Below are 13,816 nucleotides of genomic sequence, written 5' to 3'. Positions count from 1 at the left end.
ATAGATAGATAGATAGATAGATAGATAATTTGTGCTTACATGCATGAGTCATGAATGAAATTTAAGGTCCAAACTTCCAGTTTAATTTTTTTAAATGAAAAAACTTCCAAAACTAAGCACTGGACAGAAAGACAGAAAAACAGTTCTTTGTCTTGACAGCAGGCCTGCACACAGAAATGACTGGGACCCCCTAATAATCTGCTTCAATCATATCAAAAAGGCCCCCAGGAACACTGCTCAGCCTTGCTTCCAATTTTTCCAAGTGGCTGCTTGTGGTATTGCAGCAGAAAAATCCCCAAAAAGTTGCCTAAAAACCACAAACCACCACTGAAAAGGAGAAATTTCCAAAACTCATGACAGGACAACTTGAACTACAAACAATAGCTATGACTCTCTCTATTATGAATTCTTGAGCCATGGAGGTTTTGTATTTGTAAAATTGTTCATGGATTTATTTATTTTTAAATATGTGAAACCATCTAAACATAGAGTCTATGAGCCAAGCGGGATCTCACAGGCACGGGCAGCATAAGAAACACTACTGTGCGTATTCAGTGAGCGCATAACCCAGATGAAGACCCGGAAGAGCTCCAAACTCAGGTCATGAGGTTGGCCATCTGCAGTTTTTCCTTAACTGCAACGTTTCCATCCAAAAAAATGCTCATACCATTTGAATAAGGGGTTGTGTTTAATTATTAAACAGGCTACATTTTACTATAGCAACAATAAATGCAATGTTTATTTTTGTTGTATTTAACATGTAATGGTTAATATTTTGGTTCAAAACAAATTAAATTTGGTTATTATTGCTTGTATTTAGGATTCTGCCTCCATGACCCCCCAAAGCATTTCCCTTTTCCCTGCTTATCTGCTTGACAGTGCAAATATACTACGGCATGGAATACTGTGAACGCAGATAGTGCAAAGTGTAACATGCAATGTAAAAGTCGAAGGATGCAGTAAATCTGCTTCTGTGTCGTCTTCAATCCTGAAGAGAAGCCTCAGAGTCCCAGGGCGTCTTTCTGCACATTGAAACCCAGCAAAGCATTTCCAGCTTCCACACACTCTGTCGCATAGGGAGCTGAAACAACAACAAAACATGCAATCAGAAGAGTGAACCAGCACACACTGTTAAAAACAACACTTATTATTCTGGTTATTACCATTCTGAGCACGGAGCCATGATGCAGCCTTCATGGCCAGAAGCTCCCACTCATCCTGAGCCTCAATCTTGGAGCCATGAAGCCAGATCAGAGCCAGAAAGGTGGCCCACACTTCCTGGTTCACCTAATTCACCAAATCAAACAAAAATCAGATGTTGAGGAGATGAGAAAATCTAAGAAAACAAAGGAGAAACAGAATTTCACAGGACAATATGACTGCGGAGTTTCAAACTGTTACTAAAACAGTAAAATATTCACACACAAGTACTTTCAGATTCATTTCAATTGTTTGCAACTTAGCTTGCCTTTTAATTATTATACATATTGTACAGTCTTTGTTTTGTCCCCTTTTCAAGTTGTATTAATTTTTCTTTTCTTTAATATGTTTGGTATGGAGTGCTTCATTATATTTTCTATTAAAAAAAAAATAGAAACCATGCTATGAAATCTGCTTTAAAACAGGTCTCATTATTAAGTTATTATTTTTCACAGTGACTCACTCCTGAAGGTTTTGCACTCTCCACCTCCTCGCTGGTCTTTCCCAGTGCAGCAGCCAGAGCTGGAACCAGCTCCCAGCAGCCAGACGCCTTCTGGAGGGAGACCAGTTGCAGCAAAGGGTCTCTGTGAGGCTGCTTGGGCTTGATGACAGTAGGCTCTTCAACACAATACTGTTCGGATTCCATGATGCCATCAAACCCTGGCACCCAGAGAGAATTTATGACATTTACTTCAATTTTAAAAGACAAAGAAAAAGAAGTTCAAATAAGATGGAAAAATGTGAGAGCACCACAAACTAAAAAAAAAAAAAAAAAAAAAAAAAAGGTGTGGTGTTCCAGTGAAACAAAACAGATACCTTCATCGCATCTCATAGCCATATCATCTTGAGCATCTTCAAACTCCAAATCGTCATACACTGTTGTTTCAGGAGAAATGCACTGTTACAACAGCAAAATTCTAAATATTTTACGATTCTAAAAAAATTAATCAGTGTTTTCATTTTACAATAAATTGTGCGGTGCATGAACATTTTTATGACCCTGACGAGATTCAACAGTGTCACACCCTCAGTCTCAGCAGTAATACAGAGTTACAACTCACCAATTTACTGTACAGCACTCCAAATATTAATTACACCTAATGGAGCTCAGGACACAACCTGAACACACCTGCTGAACCCCAAATTATTTCACAAATAAGTGTGAAATCTGTATGAAAAGCTTACATATAGAAAACAGTTTCATTTTTGTGTAACTAATGTTTGCGTTCTCAGGAATGAGATCATTCAATTAAATGTATAAAGCGCTGCACCTTGTAAAAGACAAACAAACAAACAAAAGAACAAAGATGATAATAAGTAATCCCATACATATTACAGTAGTGCTGACTGAGCAAATGGCTGAACATGAAGTAACAAGTGTCCTTGTAGTTGTGTTCAAAAAGCAAATGAAGCTTGTACTTACTAATGCCTGCACCGGTAGCCATAGGCATCATACCAAACGAGGCGTACACTGTAGTAAAAAGAGAGCAGGATATTAAATAGAGGAAATTTGCTGGGGCTGATAATTAACTGGTAACTGATAATAATTGTGCACAATTACTGCATATAAAGCCTCATGTTTTTCACAAATCCAATACAGATCCCTGTATCAGCACAAATTAATTTTTGTCACCAGAATAATTATTTGGATCAGGGGTGTCAAACATACCAGCCCATCACAGGGAAGTTTAAGTAACGATGAATACTTTCTGTTGTCAGATTTTAATACATTAAACATTGTGCAAAATATTGTCAACCAGCAGCTTCAGTACAAAACAATCTGTATCAGACTTCTATCTTAAAACAGTATGGGTAGAACCCTGCTGCTGAGGCACTGACAAAACTTAAAATTGCAAATGGTTTATTAGGCAGCGGACAACTTAACCTGCTTCTTTAATAGCTTCCACTTTAGTGGAAAATGATGAAAAAGTCACATGTAATGAAAGTGAAAAATAGACTGACAAAATGTGGAAAAACTGAGATATACTGTTGAATTTGCACATATTGTTCTGAGTATCATTTGTTTTGTAAATGGATGAACGTTTTCACAAAGTACTTATTTACACTAAAAAGAGGAAAAATTTGAAGGGGTTGTTATTCATAGGTTATTATGCAGTGGTTCAACTGGTCCCACCCACCTGAGATCAAATTGGGCAATATGTGGCCCCTGAACTAAATTGAGTTTTACACCCCTGATTTAGACTATGCAGCCGTAATAAATGCCATTTGATTTGAAAGGACTAAAGCCCGGTATACACAGTGTGATTTTGTGCTGTCCAAGACGAAAGATGACAAACGGCAAAGAAATGTGGAAATATCATTGATCATGGCTCTAAAACTGTGGTCCTCCGTTGCACAGTGAGAGAGGTTCAAGGATGGCTGCTTTCACAGCCTTGCGATTGAAGACAGCCTGGGGTAAAATTCTGACAGTGTCAGAAATTAAGGACAACTATCTGACTGTGTGACTGCTGTTACAACCTATGTCTTCTACCCAACTACTAAAAATTTTAGCATGAAATGACACGCTGGTTCAAAATCCAAACAAACAGACGGAAAGCCACTCACCATGCAGGCAAAACATGCTAAAACAAATGTGTGAGATTCCAGCAAAGAGGAAAACCTGCAGAAGCCTTGCCTGTATGATGCGTCCTCCAGCTCTGACCATGATTGTGTAAAGAAGGACGAGCATGGAAGGAAATAACGGCAGAGTTGCAGCTGCCAGGTGAGCAACCTAGCAGCTAGCAAACACACACACACAGACACACAGCAGTATATAGTGCCCACAAAACTTTAGGTTATTTAATAATGTGACCCTCTATGTTGTGCTTCATAGTTGGAGAAGTTATAACCCGTGCAGCGTCCTTGTTCACTCAGTATGAGAAGCTGTCGCATCGTATGTTGGAGCCTGTGATTCAGTAGGTGCTGTCATTGTACAGATCCATGTCACACAGTGTAGAGCTGCACTAAACTTATAAGATTGCTAAAACCTCACAGTCTGTAGGAGGCCTAATACCTGAAATCAAGGCAGTTTGTCAGTAATCAGACCATGCAGTACTTTTGAGAACTTTGTGTTGTTTGTATGACATTTACGACCACACCAACAGAGTCACAGCAACACATGAAAGTCACACATGGTGATTCATCATAGATTCAAATTTTATCTGACTAAATGAAGGAGAAGACACCATGTGCTAAAAAACATTTTGTTTTTTGTTTTTTGGCCAATCTAGAAATGTCCGTTGGACGTAAGTTTGACTGTTCTGAGCTGCAAAAAAAGCCATGGTCTTAACCATGCAACATGCACACTGTGCTTGAAGTGCCCTGCTACTTAATTGGTTCTTGGAAAAAACACACTCACTGGGTGTTGGAACATATCGTCGCACGAGAGGTCCTTGAATTGCTTCGCCATCGCCTTTATTGACAGCAATGAAGGCAGTGAAGACACTGCTTACTCCTGACTGGACACTGAGCTCCACCACCCTCTTCCTCACTCCCTCATCTTGTTCTTCGATGTCGTCTTTCTCCTTCATCTCCAGGGAGCGAATCAGAGTCCTAGCAGCCAACCTGTGGACTGTTAATCTGCAGGCAGGAGAGAGGAGTAAACACGTTTGCATTCTAGCAAACTGCCAAATGCAGGTCAAGCACATTGAAATTGCACTACCCTTTGTAACCACTTCAATTCACATATACGACCAAAATCAAGTCTGTATTGTAAAGTCAGTATCTAATTCAAAGTGCTTCTGCTGTCTGACCAAACCCTGTTTTACCCAGTGTCCTCTGCAGGCGTGAGATTGAAGTGGAGCTGGTTCTGAGAGGGATGACCTGCCAGGCTGTACTTCACCGTCACACAGCCCTCTGCTGCCTCTGAACTCTGAGAGAGTATTACAGTGTTGGAAACAGATTGTATTATCATAAGTCAATGTGTTCTCATATGACAGTTTGCATGATATCACATGAAAAGTTATGCACATGGTCTGTATGATATCTTATGAATTACTGCCATGATATCTTACAATATGGACCCCCTACCGGTTAGGTAAAGTTCAGGTAAAGGATCTTGGTTGTCATAATGTTACATACTCAACATAACTTGATGACATGATGTGACGCAATTATGTTACTTAAGATAACTCAACATTTACTTTTGCTTCCACACGGGCCATGAAGAGCCAGTCTTCTGGGTCAAAGTCCTGTGTTTGTTTGACCCTTCCACCATCCTAACCTTCCTCTCTACGTGCGCTTTGTCTCGCTTTATAGTGCGTTTCCTGACGTCCTCCTCTGCTCCCATCATATGATGGAAGACAGCCTGCAGTCCATAGGTCATGCAATCACAGCCTCTTTGCTCACAGTTACATGGATTATATACAGATTACAGTGCATTATTTTCTTGTCGGTAAGTACAGACAGTGAATTCAAACAACCTGCGCAATTACATAGATTACATATTTTTCAAAGCTGATATTTCTAACCCCAAAGTTATTTCACTATAAGATGATGCTGCATCTACCTTTCCAGTAAGCTGGGCGTAAATCAGTGACCTCTGACCCTGGAAAAGTGCTGTGATTGGTGGAGAGAGAGCAGTGACAGAGACTCCCTTTGGCACATCCCAGTTGACTGAGACATCCACTACAGCTGGTTGCAGAGCAAATCGCAGCGACTGCATCACCTGATGAGTAAAAAAAGGTCACACAAAGCTAAGAGAGGCACTGGGTTTTTACTGAATGTATTTACTTACATCTATAATCATATGTTCTGTTGACGATGCACTGTTTATAAAAATTGTATGTAATGACTGAGATGTCTTACTTTGGGCTGCATCCTCTCTTTCGCTGTGATGAACTGAGCGTGACCTCCTCCTTCCTTGGCCAACCCGTTGATAAGAGCAGAGCTGGCCCCTTCCCCAATCCCAAAAGAGAAACACCTACAATACAGGAGTTTTCTTTAAGTACACAGAGCATTATAACATGGGACATATACTCAGAGTTTTGTGGGTGGTTGATGGGTTTTGTGTTTTTGTATTTTCACCTGTGGGAACCTGAATTCTTCTTCACCAGATTGATGACTTGTTTGGTGTTCTCCACCTCTCCGTCAGTAAAGACAAATAGCTGGGGAGGAAAAATGCAGCATGTGCTGAGTCATCAAATCATTCTCTGGGAGCTGTGCTAGATAGCTGATTTCGTAACACAGGCAGTATAAAAAAGTATAAAAAGTATAAAAAACAACAAAGGTGTGGCAAGAGTGAACTGAATAAACCGGTTTGCCCAGGATAGAACTGGGAAAGGTGTGAGTCGAACAGTGGAAGCTACTGAGTGGATCAATCAGGCATTTTAAATGGGCTGTACAGACCATTCTATGCCTGATCTACTTCCGATGATTGATGTGTTTGCTCTGCGTACACAAGCTGTCAAACACTTTGTAAGCTCCATTCAAAGACTGAAATCACAAAGCATGTCCAGAAAATGAACGTGCAGATGAGATGAGGACTTAGTTGTATGCTGTTTTTACTGGTCAAAGGTTCTTGTAAAGTGTGTGTGTGTGTGTGTGTGTGTGTGTGTTTAGTACTTGTCTAGGTTGATTGGGAATGGTTGGCTGACTGTAAATTTCTTTGAGGGGCTCAAGGATCTCTGTTCCTCCCAGGTCAGCGTCCATCGCTTCAACTTTCTTCAGAGCCTGTTCCATGGTCTCCTCATTGTACTCCACACTTTTACTGCAGAAATGCAAACGGAGGAGGTCAGGTGGTGGATGGATGTGTAGCACTATCAAGTTCTACACCACAATTCAGAAATCACATCCCGTCTCAGACCAACTTTTATAGGTGTAACCATAGTCTCTCCCAAGATTTAAGCACATCTTCGTTGTACTGTAGTTGCCATGCATACTTTTGTTTTGGAATAATTAATTGTAAAATGTTAGGAGTGAAATTTTAAAATCCTGACATTAAACGTAATCCATGATTTTACAGAATCACCCAATATCAATTATCTGTCAGCTGATAAAGCTGATAAGTTACCACATACAAACAGTGGTATCAAAGAATTTAGCACATTTTTTGGACTGGGTGACACAAGGGAGTGACTTACGGGAAGATGCGTTCGTAGGTGGACCCAAAACTGTAGATGTTGAAATAGCAGCCCATTGGTAAGCTCTTCAACAAGAGCAGCAGAGTATCCTTCAGGCAAGGAAAGAACAGATAATGAAGGCTACTGTGTGAGAGAGACACTGAATGATTTTATGATAGAAATGACACAATGAATACCCTGGCACTGCCAATGCGATCCTGACTCTCAGTGTTGTCCATAGGCGATTCCATACTGCCAGATCGATCCAATAAGAGCACAAACTCTCCACGTGAGGCGACTGAAGACATCACAGCCTGGGGGAACTCAGGGTACAGGCTCAGCATCACTACTGGATCACCCATCAGAGTGCCTGAAACACAACATATACACATACTGTACTTACCTCTTATATTTAACACATCACATCAGTTTGTTTTATTTGCAAAGTCACACCTTTCACTAATTTGCACTCACCAGGCTTGGCAGACGCCTGTCCTGCCTCCACCACAGCAGTGGGCTGGTGGGCATCTTTGTAATAAATCAGCAGTTCAACATCTCTGTCAAACTTATGTCCTGCAGCCAACTTGACCTGCAGTTCACAAAACACACTCAGAAATATAATCAAAGTCATATACATCTTGTTCTCAGTACTGAGGAACAATCACACACAGCAGACACATCAGCACTGTACCTACCGTGGCCTGGGTTTGCTCTGTGTTGAGGTACTGGAGAGGATCCAGGGAACAGCTGGACTCTACTTTAGAGACTGGACGAGGAGAGGACAGTCGGGCAGAGAAAGACAGACTGTAGGGCACCAGAGAGGCTGGAACAGAGGTCACCTGGACACTGGCACCTTCACTACCTGTGAACAAGATCAGATATGTTTGAAATCATGTAATTAAAGAGGCATTACACACTCCCTGAGGTAGGCTAGCAGCATTAAAAACCTTGCCTAAGGGTCCAGTCTGAATATGTGTTAGTGGCCCTGACCGGGATTTGAACCCCACTCTCCTGCGCCAAAGTGAGTGGCCTTAACCTGAGCCTTTTTATTGTCCCCTGTATACTGTTGGGCATGTGTCTGTTATATCAAAACACTCTCTGCAGACAGGTATAGTGTGCACTAAGCTGAAGGTGTTAGCTGGTTTTCCTACCCTGAGGTTGGTAGCGAGGGTTGAGCACAGCAGGCAGAGAAAACCTCAGCCCATCATCAGCCTGCACAGCCAGCTCAGTGACGTACTCCAGCCTGATGGAGGCGCTCTCTCCTGGAGGCAGACTGCCCACACTCAGAGAGAATATATCTGGACTCTGCTCACTCTCCTCCAACAGGAAGGCCTGCTGACCGGAGCTCAGTGCATCATCATACTCCTCTCGAGCCTGGAGTACAGACGACACATGTGAGCAACATTTACTGTGTTTTTAAGCTCCATTGTGACTTAGTCTTTCCTGTCCAGCTCACCTTCTGTTTCTCCTTCACCTCAGCTACAATCTCTTTTTGTCCAATCTTAGCACTGAAATGACAGACAGCAGCATCTCCAGGCAGAGGGAAGACAAATACTGCCTCTATTGGTTTGTCCTCCTTGTTCTCATAGTTCAGAGTGGAGACCACTGTAGCCACATGGTCCCTCACCTCCACCTCCACCTCGATGCTTTTCAGAGGAACTGACAGAAAAACAGAAGGACACACAATGAACATAATCTGTGTGTTAATTTCTCTGCTATGTTTTGTAACATTTTCTTTTCACACTGGTGAACCTGTGTGCCAAGATGATTGTTAAAGATGTCTCTCTGTGCAAAGCAGGATACAATTATGTGTCTCATAGTCTTTACAGCTATCATAAGCCTGTGCACTTGAAGTTTACATGAGCACAAAAAAACAGTTATGAAGCAAATGAGACATTTCTGTCTGTTTGTTTCCTAACAACTCTTTACCTGGTTCCTTCTGAAGTGTTATCAGACCACAGCAGTTCACCATTGTACCTGTACAACAATCAACAAGAACATTTGAGGACTTCTGCTTTAATGATAAATGTCAGTGACAGTTATCCTACATTCTGGATGTTCTTCAGCAATTAAAACAAGTTATTTTTAAACTGCTTAATATATTTATTGTCATCTGTTATGAATAATTTTTGCACAATTGTCTCACACAGTTTAACAGGACAACTTTTACTGAGGAAAAACTACAAAAACTTCTAAAAATACCAACACAACATTTTATTAATTTACTGCACAAATCACCAAAATCACAAAGTATATAAATAACAATAACCCATATTATTATTAACACATTGCTATTGACCTAAATAACATTGTAGCCATGCCCACATTTCCCTTCATGCTGGACTGAGTAGTTTGTAGTTTGCTGTTAAGTTCGCTGTTTTCTGTTCCATAACACAAATGTCATTATTTTTGTCTTTGTCCATGGTGTGTCTGCTCAGAACATGATGGTTTATGTTAGTTATTTTCATATTTTATTTCATATTTTATATTTTATTATTTTCCATCAGCTGTATTTACTTACTTATTCAGAGTGCTGCTGCTAGGGTCCTGACAAAAACTAGGAAATATGACCACATTTGTCCAGTTCTAAAATCCTTACGCTGGCTACCTGTCACTCAGAGAATTGGTTTCAAAGTCTTGCTGCTTGTGTATAAATCACTCTGTGGCTCAGGGCCCAAATATCTCTGACATGCTTGAGACATATGAACCTTCCAGGACCCTGAGGACATCTGGGACCGGCCTATAGACCATCACATGAGTCAGAACAAAACTTGGTGAAGCAGCATTTTGATATCATGGAGCTGAAACCTGGAACAAAAAACCTGGACAAGCCCCGACTCTGACCACTTTTAAGTCAAAGCTAAAAACATTCCTTTATTACGCTGCCTATTCCACCCCGTAACTACTGCTGACTTCTTTTTATCTTTGCACCTCTTGTATGCACTTTTGCTTTTTAATTGTAAATCATTTAGTAATTAATTTTACCTTTTATATCCTTTTCTGTATCCTTTATCATCTTGTTGCTCTGTAAAGCACTTTGAATTGCCCTTGTGTATGAAATGTGAGTTTGTTGAGCTGTTACATGTCAGTAAAGGTTGACAATGTTCAGAACTACTTCCTGTTCTCTGTGAAGCAGAAGCTGTCACAATATGTACAAAGATTCCTGGAGATAATAATGTGACCACAGTGAAATCTAACATCTACACAGACCTTGACGGCAACTACATGAAACCCTTCTGCCAAGGACTGTTGAGGGTGAATGAACCGATGGGGCAGGCAGTGCCATCTAGTGGCCTTTTTGGGTCATGGCAGCTGACAGCCATGATGCAACCAAATAATTTCAGTTGAAAATATATAAATAAAACAATAGTTCACGTGCTATTCATACTAAAGGAATAAATACTGAATGTAATAATAAAATTGATTTTTCACAAGGTACAAGAATGAAGAAGGTGTCTGACTATCAGTAGGTGTTTATTCTTTATTGATTTATTTATTTATGGCCACAAGTTTAGTGTATGTGTATTTGTGAGTATGTTAACATACATAGCTTGTGTATACGCATAGTTTGACAAAACAAAACACATCGGTGATGATTGGATAAGGATAAAGATGAGATTATTTTTTTAATATGCATTTGAATTTTTATTTTCTAAGCATTTCTGTAATTATTTATATCTTGGTGTAAGACAAATATAATTGGTAATTAATTTAATATATTAGAATAGGTCTCGGAGAATGAATTATTGAACAGCCTTATACTGATGGGAAGCTACATCATTGACTATTACTAATTTATGGAGAAGGGGTGCGATTAAATAAATTTGTGCTTCCTCCCACTCCTTTTTGGACATGTAAATCAAATCAATATAGGCTACATTATTTTCAGGGTTTTTTTTTATGTCTGTCTACAAATGTATGATTATTTTGTTTCCTTGCTACTTACCTTTTCGACATAAACTGCTACTAACCAACTAAATAAATAAAAACATAAGAAATAAATAATAAACTACTTACAGTATGTCAACAACACACACCACCACATTAGTTTACTCCTGAAAATCATCTTCGAGTCAGATCCTCCAAGCAGCCTGGCACACCTGATATCCGAAAACATTAGTATCCCACTATTGGCCTGTAAGAACTGCTATAGAACAACACATTCTTAACTTCCTGTATAGTGCCAACACAGACCAGACTTTTCTAACCACGTTTCTGACAGCTATTGGTGAGATTAAAATAGAGAGAGACGTCACTCTGATAGAAAGGCACAGCTCAGCATTAAAAATAAGCTGATGTAAATTGCAGGCAACTGACTTCCACGACTCCCAGTAAAGCTCGTGTGCAAATTCAAACCCAGTGTGACGACAGTATCCAGCAGGTATTAGTAAGGTTTGTTTCCCAGTGTACTACGTCTCGTATCAGGTTGGCTTCTGCTAACCAGACTGTTGAAATAAACACACAGCGGAAGAACACCTACCTCTGAGGATAGATTTATACGCGCCCGGGACGGATCTCTGCTGCAGCTTCCTCTCGTAAATAACTGGAGAAGACTTGTTGGTTTGTTGTGCAGAATCATGTGAAATGACAGATGTGGAAATAAAAGTCACGCCCCAGCTGGTGCGCTCGATTTCCGCACATGTGAGCACCGGGTGGGTGGAGCTTAAAGTTGCAACATTCACTCACTGGCCACTTTATTAGGTACACTTGTTCAACTCTTTGTTAAAGCACATAGCTAATCAGCCAATCACGTGGCAGCAGCTGCATTCAGATATGTGGACATGGTGAAGACGACCTGCTGAAGTTCAAACTGAGCATCAGAGGGGGGAAGAAAGGTGATTTAAGTGACTTTGAACGTGGCATGGTTGGTGGTGCCAGTTGGGCTGGTCTGAGTGTTTCACAAACTGCTGATCTACTGGGATTTTCACACACAACCATCTCTAGGGTTTACAGAGGATGGTCCCAAAAAATGCTTTGTTGATACCAGAGGTCAGAGGAGAATGGCCAGACTGGTTCAAGATGATAGAAAGGCAACAGTAACTCTAATAACCACTGGTTACAACCAAGGTCTGCAGAAGACCATCTCTGAACCAACAACATGTCCAACCTTGAAGCAGATGGGCTACAGCAGCAGAAGACCACACCAGGTGCCACTCCTCTCCGCTAACAACAGGAAACTGAGGCTATAGTTCACACAGGCTCACCAAAACTGGACAGTAGAAGATTGGAGAAAAGTTTCCTGGTCTGATGAGTCTGGATGAGAATTGAGTGTAAACATGAAAGCATGGATCCATCCTGCCTTGTATCAACGGTTCAGGCTGCTGCTGGTGGTGTAATGGTGTGGGGGAGATTTTCTTGGCACACTTTGGGCCCCTTAGTACCAACTGAGCATGGTTTAAACACCACAGCCTACCTGAGTATTGTTGCTGACCGTGTCCATCCCTTTATGAGCACAGTGTACCCATCTTCTGATGGCTACTTCCAGCAGGATAACGCACCATGTCACAAAGCTCAGATCATCTCAAACTGGTTTCTTGAACATGACAGAGTTCACTCTACTCCAACGGCCTCCACAGTCACCAGATCTCAGTCCAATAGAGCACCTTATCATGGATGTGCAGCCGACAAATCTGCAGCAACTGTGTGATGCTATCATGTCAATATGGACCAAAATCTCTGAGGAATGTTTCCAGCACCTTGTTGAATCTATGCCATGAAGAATTAAGGCAGTTCTGAAGGCAATAGGTGTCCCACCTGGTACTTGCAAGGTGTGCCTAATAAAGCGGCTAGTGAGTGTAAGTCCTGTTAGAGGAACAAATGCCTGACACCTGTTTTTATTCCAAAATGCCTCTGAAAGGCTGTAAAACCTTAAAATTGTATTTAGTGATGAGTTGCAGTCTGCTACAGTGGAAATCATTGGAGCAGACTGCACAGAGATTCTATTCAGCGTGTGTTCGACAGCCCACACAATAATGCAGGACACTTGTTTCTCTATTCTTCCTTTTTCCATTTTTGCAAACAAACACACCAACACATTCACAGACATGCACATGCACTTTAATCACAGAGTGATAGTATAATATAACCCCATATACGTTGGACTATGTTGCAGGAAGGATGAAAACTATGGGGTGCCATTTGTAAAGTGGTTCACGCTGAAAATAACATCAACATTTTGCCACATTTAGCTTCAAACAATGTTTAAAAAAGTGTTGTGAATTTTTTAACATCACCTTTTACCACATTTACAGCAATATTTGTTAACTTAGAGATATATTAAATAGTTAAATCTAAATATTAAATGTGGCACCTAAATGTTAAATCTAAATATTAAATCTAAACTTTAGTAGTTTAGTGGGTTCAACGACGAATCACATTGCTGATTTATCGCATCACGTGATCTGGATATTGTAATGTGGGCCCAGAATAGACTCCACAGACTGTCATTGAACCAGCTCTTTGAAGTGAATGAGTGAGCGGCTGCACTGTCTTTCTCCCTCACAAACTAGTCTTTCTCAACTTGTTCCAGATCAAGTAATCTGAGATTAATGGATACA

General features: G+C 40.6%; 1 protein-coding gene across 2 annotated transcripts; it reads right to left on the bottom strand.

The window, feature by feature from the left end:
- Positions 1–61: 61 nt before the first annotated feature.
- LOC117250951 (von Willebrand factor A domain-containing protein 5A-like) lies at positions 62–11,889 on the bottom strand. 2 transcript variants are annotated; one of them, XM_078167264.1, is made up of 19 exons: positions 11,740–11,889; positions 9,189–9,236; positions 8,716–8,918; positions 8,411–8,633; positions 7,955–8,121; positions 7,734–7,848; positions 7,457–7,629; positions 7,281–7,369; positions 6,763–6,907; positions 6,226–6,305; positions 6,007–6,121; positions 5,708–5,866; positions 4,968–5,071; positions 4,559–4,779; positions 2,624–2,671; positions 2,017–2,076; positions 1,664–1,860; positions 1,164–1,287; positions 62–1,081 (listed from the first exon to the last, which is right to left on the bottom strand). In XM_078167264.1, exons 2-19 carry the CDS (start codon positions 9,229–9,231, stop codon positions 1,002–1,004), a joined length of 2,346 nt encoding a protein of 781 aa, XP_078023390.1. In that variant the 5' UTR covers positions 9,232–9,236; positions 11,740–11,889; the 3' UTR covers positions 62–1,001. The 2 variants fall into 2 exon arrangements, with proteins under 2 accessions (XP_078023390.1, XP_078023389.1); XM_078167263.1 differs by lacking the exon at positions 11,740–11,889 and adding an exon at positions 11,277–11,649.
- Between the last annotated feature and the right edge of the window lie 1,927 nt (positions 11,890–13,816).

The sequence above is a fragment of the Epinephelus lanceolatus genome, chromosome 4 (assembly GCF_041903045.1).
Source record: "Epinephelus lanceolatus isolate andai-2023 chromosome 4, ASM4190304v1, whole genome shotgun sequence".
In the NCBI taxonomy this organism is placed as follows: Eukaryota; Metazoa; Chordata; class Actinopteri; order Perciformes; family Serranidae; genus Epinephelus; species Epinephelus lanceolatus.
This window is presented reverse-complemented; position numbering and strand designations above follow the sequence as displayed.

Excerpts from the sequence above, each read along its gene's own strand:
- LOC117250951 (XM_078167263.1), bottom strand. The coding sequence starts at position 11,376 with ATGTTTTCGGATATCAGGTGTGCCAGGCTGCTTGGAGGATCTGACTCG. Across the intron at positions 7,630-7,733 it reads ACAGGCGTCTGCCAAGCCTG|GCACTCTGATGGGTGATCCA; the intron begins GTGAGTGCAAAT and ends GTTGTGTTTCAG. Across the intron at positions 2,077-2,623 it reads GGCTACCGGTGCAGGCATTA|TGTATGACGATTTGGAGTTT; the intron begins GTAAGTACAAGC and ends CTGAAACAACAG.